General features: G+C 38.4%; 1 protein-coding gene across 1 annotated transcript in view; it reads right to left on the bottom strand.

The window, feature by feature from the left end:
* LOC101433720 (carbonic anhydrase 13) overlaps positions 1 to 20,081 on the bottom strand; it is a 34,413-nt gene extending 14,332 nt beyond the window's left edge. Inside the window, exons 1-3 of the mRNA XM_004474763.5 lie at positions 19,775 to 20,081; positions 15,269 to 15,466; positions 6,272 to 6,390 (exon numbers count right to left, since the gene is read on the bottom strand). Coding sequence (XP_004474820.2) covers positions 6,272 to 6,390; positions 15,269 to 15,466; positions 19,775 to 19,811 — 354 coding nt within the window. The 5' untranslated portion in view covers positions 19,812 to 20,081. The remainder of the gene's footprint in view (positions 1 to 6,271; positions 6,391 to 15,268; positions 15,467 to 19,774) is intronic.
* Between the last annotated feature and the right edge of the window lies 1 nt (position 20,082).

Raw genomic sequence — 20,082 nt, 5'->3', positions numbered from 1 at the left:
ATAAAACATTTATATAGATGTTCTGGTGCTATACACTCTTATATACAATGTATTCTTCAAAAGACCCTTGGACAGAATCCTTCTAGTTACATTTGTCCAGAAATTGAAGTACAAGAAGTCGGAAGGAGCATGGTCAGTTAGCTACTGTGCACTGCTTTAGAGCTTACTATATTAGAATTTACCATTTGGAATGTCCTGGAAATTCCTGCCGAGTCCCTCCAGCCCTAACAATCTCCCACCATTGCTACCTAGCAACTCAAGGCCCATTTGGGCCTTCCACGGATATGCAGTGGCAATTTAACAGTCCTTTATATCAGGTTCCAGCTGGTGGAAGGGTCTACAGAGCTAAGCCTTGGCTCACAGCAGGTGGGTCAGTCAACCACTACACAGTGAGTTTCCAGGGACAATTCTCCTGCTAAGGACAGTATCATTTGTTCCTGAAACCACCCAGTTGGATGTTTATTGCCTTGGTTTGATACTTTATGGTTTGAAAATACAAATTCTCCTTAAGAGTAACTATTTTAAGCAGCATGAATATAGACGGATCAGAGAGCAAGTTTCAGTGGAGAAGAAGAGGCTTCAGGGTCTGGGGTGTCTGTGGAAAAAAATGAGAGGCAGCTGATGCTGCTGAAGAGGAGAAAAGAGAAAGAAGTGGGAAAAGGAGAGAGGATTGAGGAAGCTGAAACCTAAAAACAGATTTCACTGTTTCACAACTCCAATGTTGTGCAAGCAGCTTTCTGCAAAAACAAAAGTGCCCAAAATATTCTACTGTTGTAAACAATGCAGTATCCGAAACACATGAACAAGGGTGAAAGGCTGCAGAATAGCAATAAGGCAAAACCATGTTAGGAGAGTCTTCAGCCCTGGTAAAGGGGAGGACAACCTGAGATTGAAGCCCGCAGGCAATGTGGCACATCCATGAGATTTGGTGAGGTCTGTAGATGGTGACAACCAGATAGCACTGTCCTCGGAGCCTATATGAGAGACTGACTTCAAATAAGGTCCCCTTTTAAGAGGCACATTAGAGAGGAAGCACTTGTATGAGCCTTCATACCCAATGGCCCTTCTAGCTAACTTATGGAAGGAATTTACTATTTTCAAATACATGTTTTTACCTCCTCCTTTAAATATAACTCCACATCTAACAAGTAATTAATATAGAAAGGAAGTGGGATTTTTGGCTAGAAATACCATAAACAGTAAACTATAAAAGAGTACACCATCCACAAAAAATCAAGAGAGGGTTGTTGGATATTCAGACAGAAAATATGAGAGTGGATTCCTGTGGTGTCATGTTCTAGGCTGGTGCGAGAAGAGTTGGGGGAGGAAAGAAAACTGTCAGCACTGGATGATGAAACAAAAATACATGTGGCTCACATGAGACAGACGACATTCCTCAGTAAGGGAGGAGCTGAAGAGGAGGTGAAGATGGTTTTAAAATGGCACTGTGCCCATGCATCAGTTTATTTGGTAAGAGATGACACATGCCAAAGAGATGAAAAGATTCAAACTGACATTTTTAGGGTCACAACAACTAAGTAGAAAATGAATGTGTAACTAAAGAGAGAAGCATCTATGTCCTTCTACTGTCTAAACCATAAAACAATAAACAAAAAAGTATTGGGAAGCTAGAGCAAGAAAATTTTTTTTTCTTCTTGTTATTCTTTTTTCTTTTTTTTTAATGGCAGGTCTTCCTCTTTCCCATACATCGGCTTAACTGACAGCAATACCTTCAGAGAAACTGACATCATTTTTATTAGCATTTGTATTAGAAATAAAATGCAAAGAACAAACTTTCATTTCCTGATTAACAATGACAGCAACAGTGATTTGAGCTGAATGACAAGAAGTCAGTGTCGCACTATGAAAATTAAAATAATAAGATTCTTTCCTATTTGGAAACAATTTCTAAATCATAATGTTATTCAGCTTTGTTATTTTTAAACTGGATATTGATGATATATGAAATACAATTACTATGCCCTAAATCCACCATTAATGTTGAAATAATAATTTCATTATCAACTACATATTTAATACACTAATATATTCTCTGTAATCTGTAATCAGATAACACTCAAAATATGGGGTGAGCTATTGGACTAATTTTTGTAGGTGCTTAACTATTGAGATAAAACTTTTTCATGATTTAGATCATTTTAATCTTTCCCTATAATGCCTCAAATCATCAGATTAGATCCAAAAGAAATTTTTTTATTTAAATGTCTTTTTTTTTCCTTTTCTTTCTTTTCTTCATTTTATTTTTTAATGGACACAATTTGCTGGTGATAGTCATGAATTCATTAAAAAATGGCTGAAAAAATGAACTAACTCCTTGAAATCATTTCTATAGTTGAACACAAAGGGAATCTTTTGAACCTAAAACGAAATGCAAGTAACTCCCAAACACCTCCCACTCCAGACCTGACCTCTTCTTAAAATTTCAACTTTGTATATTGTGTACTTAAATGCTAGCCTAATAGGCACCTCAAATTTAACGTGTCCAAAACAGAAAGTTAATTCCTTTCCACAGCCAGTTCCTGCTTGGAACAGTAAATGGCACAACCATCCTCTCATTTGCTCAAGCCAAACCTTAGCAGTGTTTCTAGACTCTTCTTTTCTTTGCTTCACTCATGACATCCTTTCCAACGGCAAGCCCCATTGACTTTACTTCCTAGCATATATCATGCATCTGGCCACATCTCATCATCTCTGCCCCTACACAGGGCAAATCACCATCCTCTCTCACTCGGATGATTTCCATAAACTTTCTAATTTGTCTCCTTGCCTCAACATTTGCCTGACCTTAGCCTAGTCCCCAAACAGTATTCAGATATATGTTATAAAATAGTAAGCAGAACATGCCATTGCCCTGCTCAAAACCCTCCATTGTCTTCTCTCCAGTACTTTAGGGCTAAGCCCCAAAAGGCTCACAATGCCCCACAAAGCCCAGCGTGGTGTCACTCCTGCCTGTCCCTCTTGGATAGGGGTTCTTAAACTTTTTTGTTCCACGGACCCTTTTGCCAGTCAGGTGAAAACCACGGACCTCTTAAGTCCACACTATACTGTGCATTATTTAATAAATATATCACACCGACACCAATACATCCCCACAAGAATAATGTTTTTTTGAATTTCAATTCACGCTCACAGACCACTGGTTAAGAAGCCCTGCTCCAGGACGTCTCTTACCACACTCCTTTCGTAGTATGTTGCAATCCCATAGGTCAATGTTTTTCCTTTCTTGAAAATGCCCATCTCATTCCTGCCTTAGGACTTTTGTACTTGCTGTTCCTGCTTCCTGGAAAGCTCTCATGGTGGCTTCTTGTCATTCAGACCCAATTCACATAACATCTCAAAGAAGTCTCTACCATCTACCAGATCACATCGTATTGTTTCTGTCAAAGCACTTGCCACTTATTTCTTTGTTTATATGTTTAGTGTGTACCACTATCTTACTGCCAACTGTGAGCATTTCCTATTCAAACCAAAAACACTGACTCCTCCTCTCCCTCATCCTCCAATCCAATAAAAAACTTTCACTGAAGGCACCACTTCCATCCAGCCAGCCCTGCACCTTCAAGCCAGCACCATTTATCTGCTGGGACTTCCCCAACAGTCTCCCAACTGGCTCCCCTTATCTCCTCCTGCTTCAATCCAATCAATTGTAGGACTTTAGTCTGAATGATATTTTTTAAGCGGAAAACGCATTACTTCCCAATCCAAAGCCATTAAATGGCTTTCATTGCACTTAGAATAATGTTCACAATTCTTACCATGCTTTATCCGTGGTTTATGTTAGTATGATCAACCTCCCCCCATTTTGCCTTTGATAACTTTTCCCTTTGATCTCTATCTCTAACCAGATGGGCCATTCTGTTCTTCAAATGTGTGAGGCTCTTTCTCACCCCAATTCTTCACACAAGATTCTACACAGGACCACTACTATCCCTTTCCTTTGCTTGACTCAGCCCTATTCAGTCTTCAGTTCTCCGCTTAAAAGCCTCTTTTGAAAGGAAGCACCTTGACCCCTGACCCCTGACCTCTGACCCCTGAGTCTGGATTAGGTTGTGTAGTTATGAGGACTTGTGGCATCCTTACTTCTTTCCAGAACTCCTTTCAGGATGAATACAGGTAAGTAGGGCTCTCAAATTCTTACACAGTAAGTGAATGAATGAGAGAATAAATGAATAAATGAGCAAATGAACTAAAAAATACCTTAAATAAATATTAAAGAATAGTATAACCATCAACTCATAAATGGAAAGACAAAATGTGGTATATGCACATAATGGAATATTATTCAGTCATAAAAAGGAATGACGTTTTCATAAATGCTACAACATGGGTGAATCTTGAAGATATCAGGTTGAGTAAAATACGCCAGACACAAAAGACAAATATTAAACAATCTCGCTTATATAAAAAACCTAGAATAAGCAAATTCATAAAGACAGAGAGTAGATTACAAATTACTAGAGGCCAGAGTATGAAGGAAATGGGAGGTTATTATTTAAAGGGTACATAATTTCTGTGTAAGTTGACAAAATTTGGGGTAATGTATGTTGGTGATAGTAGCACAATATTGTGAATATAATTAATACCACTGAATTGTACACTTGAAAGTGGTTCAAATGGGACATTTTGAGTTGTATACATGTTACTACAATAAAAAGTTAAAAATTTTAAAAAGAGCAGTTTATGAAATTTTAGTCAAAGTTTTATCCACTACAAGAAGGGAAGTCCACAAAGATGGCTCTTGTTTTGTAGGTCAGGACTCTGAGCCTCTGCCAGACTTCAGGCTATACAAGCCTTTTTCAGAAAACTGCTTACCAAATCAGAGTAAATCTCTGTAAGAATATACTTGCAAATTTATGAAAGCACAAGGTGTAACTATAAAGCAATGCGGGCAACTCTCCTGTGTTACTTAGGAAATTAGAGAGCAAGGATCCAGAGCAGCCAGCATTTAATCTCCACTGAGCTTTTGAGATTTGGAGCAACATGTTAAATTTAGAAAACAAAACTTTAGAAGGCAAACATGAAAGCTATTCAGTAGATGAAATACATTGAGACAATGTCCAGATTCAGGAGTCCCTCCTTTCACATTCTTGGTGTCTTTTGTCCACAGCCACAGAACACATTTTGTGCACATTTTTTCCATACACCCCGAGGGCAAGCCAGTTCCCATACCATTATGCACTTGGCCTCAAACAAAAGTATTTTAATAGGTAAAATTGACACTTTTGGTTGATAGCCTCAACCGTCAGCTATATGTGGTAATGGAAGAATAAAATTGGAAAGATGTTCCTGTTTGCTGGATTTCTCTGAACAGCAGTGCGGTAAAGAGACTAAAATTCACAGCTCAGTAACAATGAGAAAATGAGGAAAAACTGCCCTCGCCTCATAATGTTGCTCTGTCTTGCTTAGGTGAATCACAAGCCAAATTATTTTCACTTGAATTAGCTTTGGCTGAGTCACACAATTAGCCACTTTCATCTCATGGTAAAGTTGGATGTTTGCTACATTTGCTTACTCATATTAACACTTAGAGCATATTGCTATTTATCCTTTAACCAGAGGATTAAAAAATTAGAGTGCTGTTAATGAATATAATCATAATGAAAAAGGAATAACTTCCCAGTGGGGGGAAAAACAAAAAGCAAGCCAATAGACTTTTACTGTGTTATACTTTACCAATGACCTGAATAATTAATTAGCAGAGATTCCATTTATGCCTGTAAATATAAAGTAAGGCAGAGGTTAGGAAAGTTTGTGTCTTTCTTTTTTTCCTGAGAAGTAGAACTTTACCATTTACTATCACCTATCTAAATGTGGACTTTACATGATATTTGTTTATATTTGTGACCAAATATGTACACTGGTAGGCCTAAAACAAATGTTTCTTTCTCTCCTTTATCATTGGACTTTCAGGAGAAACAAGAGACACCATAGAAAGAGTTCATAATTTGGTATCAGACAGATCTACATTTGAAATCATCCTGACCACATCCTAGCTGGATACATCACTTATTTTTCCAAGTCATTATTTCACTCATTTCTAAAATGGGAACAGTAACTAGCTTTCCCAGCTTGGTTTTAGCATATTTAAAACACTCAGGTTGATAGGAATATCTCACTCTCATTCTAAACGAGTAAAGGAGCTTCAGACTGTGAGCAACCTAATTGGCTCAAGGATTTCCAGGGAGCTGTGCCCTGTGCTCCTGACAGCCCACGCATAGGAACCTGCGTGGTGGAGATCTGTGTACCTTACCTCTGCAGCATACTGCACACCGTCCACCACATGCTCAGAGCCGTGATCGTCAGCAGACCCCCAATGAAGGTGGAACTGTCGTAGCCTGTAGCTGCCAGTGAGAGGACCTCCTCGCAGAACTGAACACCGATACATTTCATGTTGTTAGAAAGAAAAAAATGTTTGCCTGTATGGTCATACACAATCCACCACATTTTCCTGGACTACTCAACATTTCATTTCCTCCAAGAAAACTGTTTCACATGTGTCTTTCAGTTTGCTGACAGGAATACAACTTTCAGGTATATGAGGCTCAACCACAAACATTTTTAAAAGTTAGATGGTCCTCAATACAGATCTTTATGGAACAGCTGGGAAATCTCAACAATTCCTTAAAGATAAGAGTTTGACCTGTTTGTGGATAAGTCGGCCTCTCTGAATAAGGATATGATATGCAAAGAAGTCCATCTCATGCTCACAGAGGCAGTGCAGAATTCTGGGTAGGGCAAAGGCTATGGCAATTAGAAGACCTGGACTCACCCTCTCTTTTATGAACTATGTGATCTTGGGCAAACTCTTTAACTTCTAAGCTTCACATCTATAACCTAGAGAGAGAATAGGACCTCTTCCTAATGCTGTTGTGAGAAGAACAACAAATGAATATAACACACTTACTACCGCCTGACACACAGTCAGTCTGCTGAACATTTTAGCTATTATTTTATTGTTATTTTTATTATAAAAATTGACAAACTAAGCATATCTTCTATACTCAAATTCTATATTCTTAGGGTACAACACATGTAAAGCAGGGCAAAATAATTATTTTTTTCTTAATCCATCCTCTCTCTGTCACTTTGACAATGTATATTTTTACTTCAAAGTATATTTCCCTCTACAAATATGATCTCTAAAACTATGGCACTGGAACCACATCAGGGCTACACAGAAAACCTTCTTAATAGAAAACTTAATACTAAACTGTTCTTTCCAATTAATCTTCCTTGGACCTGCTGAAAAGGAAGTAGGAGAGTGCAGAATATACTAGAAGTATCACTAAACTCCCATCAGCACCCAACAGGATTCGTGTGGGATTGGTGAGCTGCAATCTTAATAACGGTATGAAATAAATTACTCATTAACCCTTCTCTTCAGAGATCTATATAGCCATTGTCTCAGATTACATCAAGTAGCACCTGGACAAAAAGCAAAAAAATGTTGCGGGGTTTGTTATATAGTTTTCTACACAAAGCAAGGGGGCAAAAAAAGACAATATATTTGCTGAAGGCATATATCTCTTTGAGTTAAACTGTAAAAGCAGGAAAGAACCAGACTATCTATATTGACCAGTCAAGTCATTCAATTCTTCATTACTAGTTTCACTTTACTAAAGTTTAAAATCAGTGGTTGAGTTGGTGTAGTGTAGTATTAGCAGCCTGGGAATCAGCAGACCTAGGAAGAGTCTCAGCTCAGCCACTAAATTATGAGATCTTTCCAGAGTCATGTAAGATTCTCTGGGCTTCAGCATCCTTATCTATATTTGTGTTTCTTTGTCCTTTTTTTAAAATTTATTTTATTTTTTATTTCTCCCTCCCCCCTCATTGTTTGCGCCCACTGTCTGCTCTTTGTGTCTGTTCATTGAGTTCATTCATTTTCTTTTTTTTTTTCAGAGGCACTGGGAACTGAACCTAGGCTCTCCCATGTGGAACGGAGGTGCTTAATTGCTTGAGCCATATCTGCTCCCTGCTTGTTGTGTCTCTCGTTGTTCTTCCTCATTGTGTTTCCTTGTTGTGTCATCTTGTTGCATCAGCAGGCTGTCTTGCTTGTTGTATTACTCAGTCAAAAGGGTGCTGATGCAAAATACCAGAAGTTGGTTGGTTTTTATAAAGGGTATTTATTTGGGGTAGAAGCCGACAGATACCAGGCCAAAAAGCATAAGTTACTTCCTGCATCAAAGTCTATTTTCATTTGTTATAGCAAGATGGCTGTCGAAGGCTGTGAGGATTCAGACTTCCTGGATTTCTCCCTTCCAAGGTCTTGCTTCTCTCTGGGTTCAAGGTTCCTTTCTTCCTGGGACTGGCTTCTCTTTCCTCTGTGAGCTTACTTCCCAGGGCTCCAGCTTAAGTCTTCAGCATCAAACTCCAACATCAAAACTCCAACATCAGAAACCCTCAACTCCTGGGACTGGCTTCTCTTTCCTCTGTGAGCTTACTTCCCAGGGCTCCAGCTTAAGTCTTCAGCATCAAACTCCAACATCAAAACTCCAACATCAGAAACCCTCAACTCTGTTTTTTGCCACGCCTTTTATCTGTGAGTCCCCACCTACCAAGGGGTGGGGACTCAACGCCCCAATCATAACTTAATCATGCCCAGGTACAGATCAGATTACAATCTGATTGTAATCTAATATCTATTTTTGGAATTAATAACCATATCAAACTGCTACACTTGTCTTCTTTAGGATGCACCGGGAAATGAACCCAGGACCTCACATGTGGTAAGGCAGCACCCACCTGCTTGAGCCACATCTGTTTCCCTCTGTCTGTTTTTAATAAGAAGGTTGGTCTGGATGGTCTACAGTACTAAACTGCTCATGAAAAATTGTGAGACTAGATAATAAAAATATTTTGGAAAGTTGAATGTTTGGGGTTTCTTTTAAATTTATTTGGATACAGATTTCTTTACATTAAAGAAAAATAGCTATTTTCAAAACCCTCTGAAAAACAAGAGATACGAAAAAAACACATCAGCCTCTAAGGCTCACTCCTCAGCCCCTCTATTACAAAGAGAATATTGTTAATGTTTTGGCACTCACTAGATAATGTCTACAAACACAGAGACCATACCTGTTTGGGCTACTGTTGACCCATTATCACAGAGATGTACCAAAAAAAAAATTTGATGGATATCTGAATTTATCTTTTAAAGGAAGTTTCAAAGATTATTCACAGATCATTTAAAAAACACATGTCCTTAAGATATACCACAGTCTTTGCAATGACATTCCAAATAAAAAGAAATCAATAGCTCTATTGTTGTTGTTTTTTTTCCCTTTACTGTTACATAATGAAACCTGAGCTGAATCTCATAAAGTCATTCCTTCACAGATAAAAAGCAGATTAGAGAGCTGGAGTAATCAATGTGGAATTTTTTTTTTTGACTTTTTTTTTTAATTCATTTTTTAAAAATATTACATTCAAAAAATATGAGGTAATGTGGAATTGATTTTAAGAGAAGCAACAAGAAAGCTGGCTTAAGAGAAAAGAAAGTGACACAAAAACACACATTGTTAAGGAAACATCCAAGAGAAACGGTCGGCTTCTAGAAAGCCTGCTTGGAATCCAGGGTTTAAAGCCAGACAGATTAGCACAGCTGTTTAGTTAAGCAAAAAGATTGCCTTATAATTCACATATTTATACTCAACATTTGAGTGTTTCAACTAAATTACCCAACCTGGGATTAGGATCAGCAAATGTCTAATGGTGGAGAAAATCATTCTCTTGGAGCAGTGCTCTTCCAGAGAAACGGGTGGGAAATGGTGAGTCAAAATATCAAGGCTTATTTATCACTGGCTCTGAGAGAGACTATACTGAACAGCTAAACTATGGTATGAAACTGATAAAGGCTACAAAAATTATTTTTAACGAGCACAGTTTAGATAAATAAATAAATAATATGGTCTGCATTTTTTGTCTGAAAACAAGAATCATTCTTCTAAAATCATACTTGGCATATGTAGTCCATTTATCTTTTAATGCAGAATTTTTCAAAAAATCTATTCCAAGTAACACACTCAAACAAGAAGTCTATACAGATTAAGGAGCCAGATTTAAATGCAATAAAATTTGGGGAGAAATTTGATATCTTAGTAAAAGAAAGTCTTTGTCACTGGCAATATGCAAGGTCATGAAATTAGAAATCTATGTTTTTCCATTAAATTTGACTTTTTAAAATTCAGTTAGTAATATGCCAACCCTACTCCTTTTCCTAAACCTCTTTATCGTCAGCAGCCTTGCAATGATAAGCAGGGCTGAGAATAAGATCAGGAAAAAGTTCATTTAAAAATCAACACGGGGAAGCAGACTTGGCCCAGAGGTTAGGGCGTCCGTCTACCACATAGGAGGTCCACGGTTCAAACCCCGGGCTTCCTTGACCCGTGCGCAGCTGGCCTACACACAGCGCTGATGCGCGCAAGGAGTGCTGTGCCACGCAGGGGTGTCCCCGCATAGGGGAGCCCCACTTGCAAGGGGTGCGCCCCGTAAGGAGAGCCGCCCAGTGCAAAAGAAAGTCAGCCTGCCCAGGAATGGCGCCACACACATGGAGAGCTGACACAACAAGATGACTCAACAAAAAGAAACACAGATTCCTGAGCCGCTGACAACAACAGAAGCAGACACAGAAGAACACGCAGCAAGTGGACACAGAGAACAGACAACTGGGGTGGGGGGGGAAGGGGAGGGAAATAAATAAATCTTAGAAAAAAAAAATCAACACGGGGAGTAGATGTGGCTCAAGCGACTGAGTGCCTTTTTCCCACATGGGAGGTCCTGGGTTTGGTTCCCAATGCCACCTAAAAACAAAAACAAACAGCAAACAAAAGAAAAAAAAACAACTCAGGGGAGCTGATGTGGCTCAGTGGTTGAGCACCATCTTCCCACATACAAGGTCCAGGGTTCAGTTCCCAGCCCTAGTACCTTAAAAAAAAAAAATCAACACATTATGTCTCTTCTTACATTTAATGTTCATACATATCCCACTGAGATACCAATTCCTTTCAAATAGAAACAATCCTAATCTTATACCTCTGCCTACCCAGTGCCTAGCACAGTGCTGGACCCAGTAAATATTACTAACACAAAATAAGAGAAAGAAGCCACGTGTGGTAGAACTCTCCACAAATGCTGGTTTGTAAGGGCTTCACGGAGGTTACCTGGGAATGGCTGAAGAGTAGATTTTCAGACTAGAGAACCTCAAGGAAGCTGTGGCCTGATCACTGTATGGTAAAATGGCTCTCTGAAGGAAGACTAAATTAACAGCAGTGCTGTCATCTGCTTGGAAGCTAGGAAAAGAAGACCCAAAGAGCACACGCTGCCAGTACTACATGACAGGAGAGACTGAAGGCCAGAGATGTTTCCAGGCCCTGGGGCCAGTGTTCTTGAAGCAATAGATGGGGCTCCTGCCCGCACCTGCACAATCTTTCTTTCGTCCACAGTTGTGAAGGGCTCACTATGGGCCAGTGAGTGCAGGGAACACTAAGTACGCAACAGGAACTAGAGTGCTCCTGTCCGCAAGGAATTTACAGCCTGGTGGAGGAAACAATTACAGTGAAGCTTTATAATTTCCACTTGATAAATTACCAATTCATCTGCCTGGTTATCTTGATTCCTGGGGGTTCTGTACACCCAAGGTATGCCCTCTACATTTTTTTTTTCTCATTGTATATGCGACAATCTTATGAATTTAGCATTTACCCAGAAGTAGATATTGTGATCACAACTGAAAAATTGACGACTTAGAGTGTCTAGAGATACAAATTCAACAACAAACACCAAGGCCATCATATTTTTGCTATTCTTAGGAGGCTTTTCTTTGCAAGACGCTAGGTTACTTCCCTTTGATATCTTTTAAAAATTTTACACACGTATGTTATCCATAGAAAGGTCAAAGAACATTAGCAGTAGTATAACCAGTAGTAGTGGTTACAAGTAGTACCTGGGCACTTACTCATGAGCGTGGTGTGGAAATGTATGCCAGGAACTGTTTCATTTAATAAAATATAAAAAGTAGTACCATAGCCTTTAAAAATGAAATGTTCAAACAATTAATAGCCTACCAATATTTAACTATTTAGGTGTTAAGATGTTAAATACTAATTTTTTTTTTTAAGATTGATTTGTTTATTTATTTTTCTCCCCTTCCCCCGCCCCACCCCGGTTGTCTGTTCTCTGTGTCTATTTGCTGCGTCGTCTTTGTCCGCTTCTGTTGTCAGCGGCACGTGAAATCTGTGTTTCTTTTCGTTGCGTCATCTTGCTGTGTCAGCTCTCCGTGTGTGCGGCACCATTCCTGGGCAGGCTGCACTTTCTTTCGCGCTGGGTGGCTCTCCTTATGGGGTGCACTTCTTGTGCGTGAGGCTCCCCTATGCAGGGGACACCCCTGCGTGGCAGGGCGCTCCTTGCGCGCATCAGCACTGCACATGGGCCAGCTCCACATGGGTCAAGGAGGCCCAGGGTTTGAACCGCGGACCTCCCATGTGGTAGACGGATGCCCTAACCATTGGGCCAAACCCGCCACCTTAAATACTAATTAATTTCTGTGGTTTGTTATTTTCCTGGATTTAATCTGTGTATGCTAATGCACTATCTACCCTAATGCATTATCGTGGTATTTTTCATGACCTTCAAGGCATATCATATTTAAAAATTTAAAGAAACGTTTATAGAGTACCTACTGTATGCCAGGCCCCATGCTAGGTAGCTGAGTAAATAAGACATAGCTGACGTCCACAGTGAGCCTGCAGCTCACATATCAGGCTACGATTATGGGTGGCATAAACTTTGTATTTAAAGACTCTTTATTGCATGACAGGACAATCCCGGGATGCCATGGGTAGCCCTGGCAAGGGTGGTGGGGCCAGTCAGGGGGGTTCTGCTCTCGGCCCTGAAAGACCAGTAGCCAGGGTGAAAACCCGCCTTGTTTTCCTCATTAGATCGTAATTTCCCTGACCTACCACGGTTATGTCAATAGGAATTCTTACTAAAGAATGTCACACCCACCTGCCCTTTTTCAAAGGACTATTAATTCCTGAGGGAGGCTCCCTGCAAGTTAGCCACAGAGCAAGCCTGTAGCTGCCCAGCCAAACCAGCCCTTGGAAGGACCACAAGGAAGATTTGCTGCAGTGGTTCTGTAAACTGATGAGAGGGGAGGGGTCGGGTATATGAAAGTCCCTATATTTTTATTTTACTTTTATATAATCTAAAACTTCTTTAAAGATAAAGGAAAAAAGTTAATTTTGGTTTCCAGTGGCTTCTTTACAAAATGGAAATTATTTTATTCAAATTAAAGTAGTTTGCTACAGAAAGTAGCCCTATTTTTTTTAGTTTAACAAAGAAAAAGAAAAATCAGCATCAACTTATTTTGTTTAACTATAGTGGTTCTACTTTTTAATCGATTTAATCTCAAAAGTAACCATGAAATATTCTCTTTTGATTTATCTTGAGGAAAAAAAGAATGAGACTCATGACCCATATTTATATAGTTTGTCTCAAGGGAGTACAAATTATTAACTTCATGGATATTTTCATTTAATTCTGGTTATTTCCTTGTGAAATAACATAGAAAAGAGACCTTCATTTAATGGGCTAGGAGTGGATAGCCTCAGCTTGTTTGTTTTTTATGATTGAGACTTTATAAACAGCATCATGCTACAATTATGGGTGGTATAAACTTTGTATTTAAAGACTCTTTATTTAGAAAACTCAGGTTTCTTTTACAATGTACTCTTTACATCAACTATATCTATTAATATAGATTCACAAAACTGAGGATCTGAAGAAATACCATTGAATATATATAAAAAGCCAGGCCAAAAATAAAAGTTGAAAACACCAGGGCTTGTTTTTTTTTAAACAATATTTTGATAAAAATGTATCATTTTCATGAATTTGATAAATATGAGGACAAAATCTGTGTGGGCTTATAATTATTGCTAACAATAAAGCTTTACACAAATACAGGATGTTATTACTAAACTAAATCTGAGTTTAACGAATAAGTGAAAAATTTCTTCCAATTAAAGACTTTCAATCCAACTATAATTTTTATGAATAAAGAAAACATAGCATCATCCTAATGTTAGACTAAAATTCAAAATAATTTGTCAGAAGCCTCAAAAAGTGTTCTAAAATATGATTCTCTCTAATATTCACTCTTACCTTACATTAAAACTTCATACCTTTTATTTTTTTGGATAAGAGGTTATGCTTGAAAAAGGATTAAATACTCATTTTAAGGAAACACTCTTTTCTACATTTCTTCGTTTAGTTAACAAATTAAAAAATACAATAAAATTTTGAGTGGTCTATTATTTATTTATTGTGAAAGATACGATTCCATGAACTAATCAAACCAGTTTTCTTTTTTTTTATTACAAGTTCGAGTAAAGTAATTAATAAGGAACACAAAGTTGGTAGGCATTTCAAATTTCTTCTTTTTTTTAAATAAAACTTCTGTCTCCTTTAAATGTTCATTATTAGGATAATGGTGTATAAATTATCATATAAGCCTAGTTGATACCACTCAGCTTTTTTTAACAAGAACGCTAGGTCTATACGTGTTAACAAGGAAAGATGCGTATGAAGTAACTTTAAGTGGAGAATAAAAAGTTCTAGGGTGATATAGCATAATTTCATTTTACTTTTTAAAAGAAAATGCAAAAATATAAGCAAAATGATATTTTTATGTGTTCATTCTTCCATATGACTTATGGAAGAATATAGAATTACAACAGGAAAGGTTGTGGGGAGAAAAAGAATTGTTAATTTTTATCATCTATTTCTGTGCTGTTTTACTTACTACAGGTGTGCATCATTTTTGTAATTGAAATAAGAGAATAATATATTGAAATATATTGAGTATATTAGACCACATATACTAACCAACAAAACAGTGTTTGCAAATAACTCCTAAAATAATTATGACTAAAACTTCCCAGAAACAAGTCAATTGTTTATGAAATATTAAACTCAATATTTTCATGCTGATAACTGCTAAGTGAAGTCATAATAATATCCATAACAATAAGCTAAGATAAATTTTAAGGCATCATTCAACATACCTTTTCTAAACACTCCTTTTTAAGATAAAGTTATCTTAAAGTCAAAATACATAACATGATATCTCAAGTCATATAGAGATAAAAATATGCTTCATTTAGACAAATTCCAGATCTAGTCAAAATAAAATATAAAAGATAAGAAAGTGAAGTCTCCTTTACATCCCACCCCAAACAAAAGAGCTAACCTGATTTGTCCTCTGTGTCATCAAAGTCAACACTGAAGGAATGGCCACTATTGCTGATGATTTTAGCCGAGTTTGGGTCGTACTTGATAATAAGAGATCTGAGGGAAGAGTCGTATTTCACTTCTTTGGTTTTAATTTCAATCGGAGACTGATGATCTCCATCAGCAATAGGGAAAAATTCATTCCAATGAATAGGACCTTAAATATATAGGATCAAAAGAAAAGAACTAATAAGTCGTCTTATCCATCCATTCTTTATTTCATTCAACAGATATTTCTTAAATGCAATGCACTCAAAGATTAATAAAATAAGATCCACCCCCTCAGGAATTTACCACATAATTTCTTTGAGGTAAAGTTCACACAACATGGAATTTAATCATTCTAAAGTTTTCAATCCAGTGACAAAATTTTAGTACATTCACAATGTTGTACAATCATCACCTCTATCTAGTTCTAAAACATTTTCATCACCAGAAAAGGAGATGGTAATTTCTATTAAGCTGTCACTCCCCATTCTCCCTCCCTCCGTTTTTTACAAGACTAATTATTTTCATTATAAATATGGAAAATTCTTGATTTGCCTTAAATAATTTTCTGAATTAAACTAACCATTGTAGAAAAAAAGAGCATGTGAGTTTTTAAAGTACTTTCCAAGGACTCTCTAAACAAACTCAGAATAGCACAATTCATCATTCAAAACAATGAAATTCAGTCTCAGCTCCAAGAACAAGCTGTGGTCACTCCAGCAGTCAACAAGTTTATTTGGGGGCAGGGGGGTAGGGAGTTGGAAGGACCCACAAGCTGTATAACAAAGAAAGGGAGTAGTTTTAAAACATGCTGTTCCTACTTCATTCTTTCACCACTTACCAATATCTTGTGGTTTCACTCAGGCCTCAACTCAATTACCTCTGATGTATAACAGGCATACTGGGGAAATATATAAATTTTTCACATCAGATAATGCAAATCAAATGGCTGCTCCACATGAGGACATGTAATATTGTTGGTTGTGGTAGGGTCAGGCTGCAATTAATTTATCTTTCTACGTTGTAGAAGGTCCTTCTGTGGCTATTTTGCCAATGCTACATTTGATTTCCAACACAAGGGACAAATGTTACTTGATTCTCTATTTAAAAAGTCAATATTACATCAGGTTCACAAATTAGACAGGCACATGTTTGGTAAATTTTTTTTTTTTAAAGATTTATTTATTTATTTATTCCCCGCTTGCAGCTTGTTCCCTTTTTTGCTGTCTTTTCTCTGTGTCCACTCGCTGCATGTTTTTTCTGTATCTCCTTGTCTCCCTTTGTTGGGTAATCTTGCTGCACCAGCTCTCCATGGCGCATAGGCTGTCAGCTCTCTGCAGTGCGCAGGCCAGCTTGCCTTCACAAGGAGGCCTCCCATATGGTAGACGGGAGCCCAACTAATTGAGCCACAGCCGCTTCCCTGTTTGGTAAATTTTTGTGAGCCAATAAGCTGGCAAGTCACTTATCTATGTTCCTCCTTCTCCAGGAGACTCTATTCAAGTTCTGCCTCTCAATAAAATCAACAGCAAGTTTCAGCTTCCTTCGTGTATATGCCAAGTCAGTTTAGAGATGTGAGTCACTTTAGCAGGGGTTCTTAACCTTTTTTGTTCCACAGACCCTTTTGCCAGTCAGGTGAAAACCATGGACCCCTTACCAAGACCACACCACACTGTGCATAATTTAATAAATATATCACACCTGCAGCAAAACATCCTCACAAGAATAATATTTTTTTGAATTTCAATTCAAGCTCACAGATCCCTGGTTAAGATCCCCGCTTTAGAGGTTACGGGCTCTTATTTTCTCTCTACTGTACCTGCAATTTACACAGCTACCAGTAGGTGGGAAGGGTAGAGGGCTACTGACTAAGCTTTCCCCTGCTTCACTGACCACTTACCTCTACTTATTAAAGTGACACCATATGAAAATTAAGCATAAATTACCAATAACAAACACTTGAAGAAAGAGAAAACTTAGAGTAAGATTTAAAGAAATGCAGATATATCGCCATTCACAGCAGCTTTCAATCTCTTAATCTAATGCTTCTTATTACTCTTTATTTTTGCTAAGGAGAAAGCACAAATGTTTCTTTCATGTATGTCTCACAAAGTCACAGCATGAATACAAAACTAGACAATCAACATAAAGTTGTCTTCCTGTGAATCTGGCAGTTTCAAGTTCAAAGCAACTTGAGCATCAAAAGTCCTTGCTTAAAGTTTATTACAGAGAAGATACTAAGTATCCCTGTTAATACTCATTTACTTTTCTGAATACTCTTTCAATATGACAATCTAGTCCTTTTTCTCTACATGAAAAAAGCTTTTTATTGCATTGTTACCAAGAATGAGTGAACCTAATGTGATTGAGGTTTCAAACATGCAGTGCACGTGTCACAGCATGTTGCTGACTTTTTCCCAAAGGTTTATTTCTCCTTCCAATTCCTTTACTCTCCTATTCAGTCCCTTATAGCCACTACTGTTTTTAAAAGCAAAAGTAAACCAACATAAAATAAAAGTACCACTACTTTGCATCAAATACCCAATATTATCTATTAATCACTATAGTTGGTACAGTCCCCAATCTCTTAAAGAGGCCTTCCCCCTTTTAAAATTTTTCTTCCCTAACATTCAGCTTTAAGTCCATTTAAGCATAGTTCTTAGGTAAACATATGGTGGCTCTTCAAACTGATTTAGGAACTTTTGAATATCCACGGTGATGGACGATTTTCAGAGGTTGTTACATTCCCTAAACAAAGCCAATAAAACTATCCAAGGTTAGTCTCAGAAGTTATTCCTTCTTTGGGAAAGCAGTGCCCTCTTCCATGCTCCACCTCTTGATGTACCCTTAGATCTTGCTGCTCTTACAGGTTTAAGTGTCTCTTCATCTGCTCATTCACTGTTTTCTGCCAATGTCTTAACAGACAAAACCAACAAAACTTGCCTAGTCAAGATACAACATATTCCAATAAGGATTTTGCCAAATTACTTAAAGGCATGGTCCTCAGAAAGCTTTTGAGTCTAAAAGAAGGAAAGTCTCCACAATTCCTAGGAGAAAAACAAATTCACTCCTTGTTGATGGCTTCTCTATGACAGATTTTTTTTTCATTTCTGAAGGTAAGTTTCATTTGAACCAACATTTTCTAATCTAGTAAAGAACAGTCAATACTCCTTGACTGAAAATAACCTTCTTCTTCCTAACAACAGTGAGGGCACCCATCAAATATTAAATAACAGTAATAAAAATGTTTCCAGCAAAGAGGGAAATTAAAAGAGACCTGTTTTGTGATTTTTTTTCCAAAACATAAATTGGAAATTAGCAAAATATAAGATATAATCATGACCTCAGCCACAAAGCAATGTGCTCAAATTATATTACTCCTTCTTAAAGTTCTAATTTTTTTTACTTTACTGCCATCTTGAAATTAACCTGTTAATGGTAAACCTCAATAAGGCCACAATTACAGAAGGAACTTTTCTGTTCCATTGAGTAAGTAAGTCTTCCATAAAATCTGACTATACAATAGGGTTTAGTAATACAAATGTTAATCCAGGGAAAGTATTTTCATTAGTAATACACAGCCCTAATTTTGACAGCAGTTCACTATACCTAGTGCATCTTAGCAATTGTTTCAAACAATCAATTCAGTTCAGTGTAAGAACAAAAAAAAATATTTTACTTTTGATAATTTAGGATATACAAGAAAAAACTATACATCTTACTGTTGCTGCTCCTATCAATAAACACATTTTTACCAATGTCAGAATTTCAGTAATACTCAGTTTCTGCCAAGGATGAAGATGGAAGGAGAAGAAAAGAAGGGAGAAGTAGTCCAAAAAAATAATTTTAATTCCTAGAGAGAACCTGGGAATAATAAAGCTAACAGTAGCAGTCAAACAACTGTAAATTGCTGTAGGAATATTCTACAGTAACAGCTCTTAAGAAATTTACAATATTTTGGTTGTCAAGAAAGCTAGTCTTCAGTATGCCATGCAAATTAAGGGTTCTTAAACATATTTTTAAAGATTTTTTCATGATCCGTTTCTCCTCAATAGAGAGTTCAAAAGTCTGAAAGAGAACTTGCCCTCAATTCATCAAAGTATGTCACTAGTCTTCTTATCTCCTTGCCTTTGGTTGGTAAGTGGTTATTACTACGCAAAGCCCTGGTCTTTCCAAATGAAGGTGAAAGAAGGTTATCTGCTGACCCACAGCAGCCCTCACCATCACAACCACCACCACCCAAAGAAAAAGCGCTTTTCCAGGCTAACCCGGCTCCCAGCTTCCTGCTCTCGGCTCTGGGAAGAGCTGTTCAATTTAAAGAGGAACAGAAAAAGTTTCTCGCACACGCGGATTCAGCGTTCTGCGGCGGGCAGGCGCGGGGCCGCGAGCTGGCGCCCTGCGCCCCCCGCGCAGAGCCCCGCCCGGCCCGCCCCGCGGGGTGCCCGCGCGCTCCCGGCTCCCGCTCTGCAGAGGGGCTCACCGTTGTGTTCGCCGTATCCCCAGCTGATCCTCGACATGGTCCCTCGGGGTGGACGGAGAGGAAGATGTGGCCGGGCCGTGAGAATCAGGAAGGGAGCGGGGCCGGCGAGGCGCGGGCGGGAGCCGACCTTGGGCGGGGACCGCGGGGTGCAGCGCGGCGGGAGTGGGCGCCCTGGAGCCCCGCGCCCGGGCGCGCCCGGCCTCGGCCTCCAGGGGGCAGCGGCGCGCGGGAGAAGGGACTGCTCGAGACCGACTTACTAGAGAGAAAAGTCTAGGAGGGTTTCCAAAGGGGATTTCCTGCCTTGCGAG

The sequence above is a fragment of the Dasypus novemcinctus genome, chromosome 14 (assembly GCF_030445035.2).
Source record: "Dasypus novemcinctus isolate mDasNov1 chromosome 14, mDasNov1.1.hap2, whole genome shotgun sequence".
Classification (NCBI taxonomy): Eukaryota; Metazoa; Chordata; class Mammalia; order Cingulata; family Dasypodidae; genus Dasypus; species Dasypus novemcinctus.
This window is presented reverse-complemented; position numbering and strand designations above follow the sequence as displayed.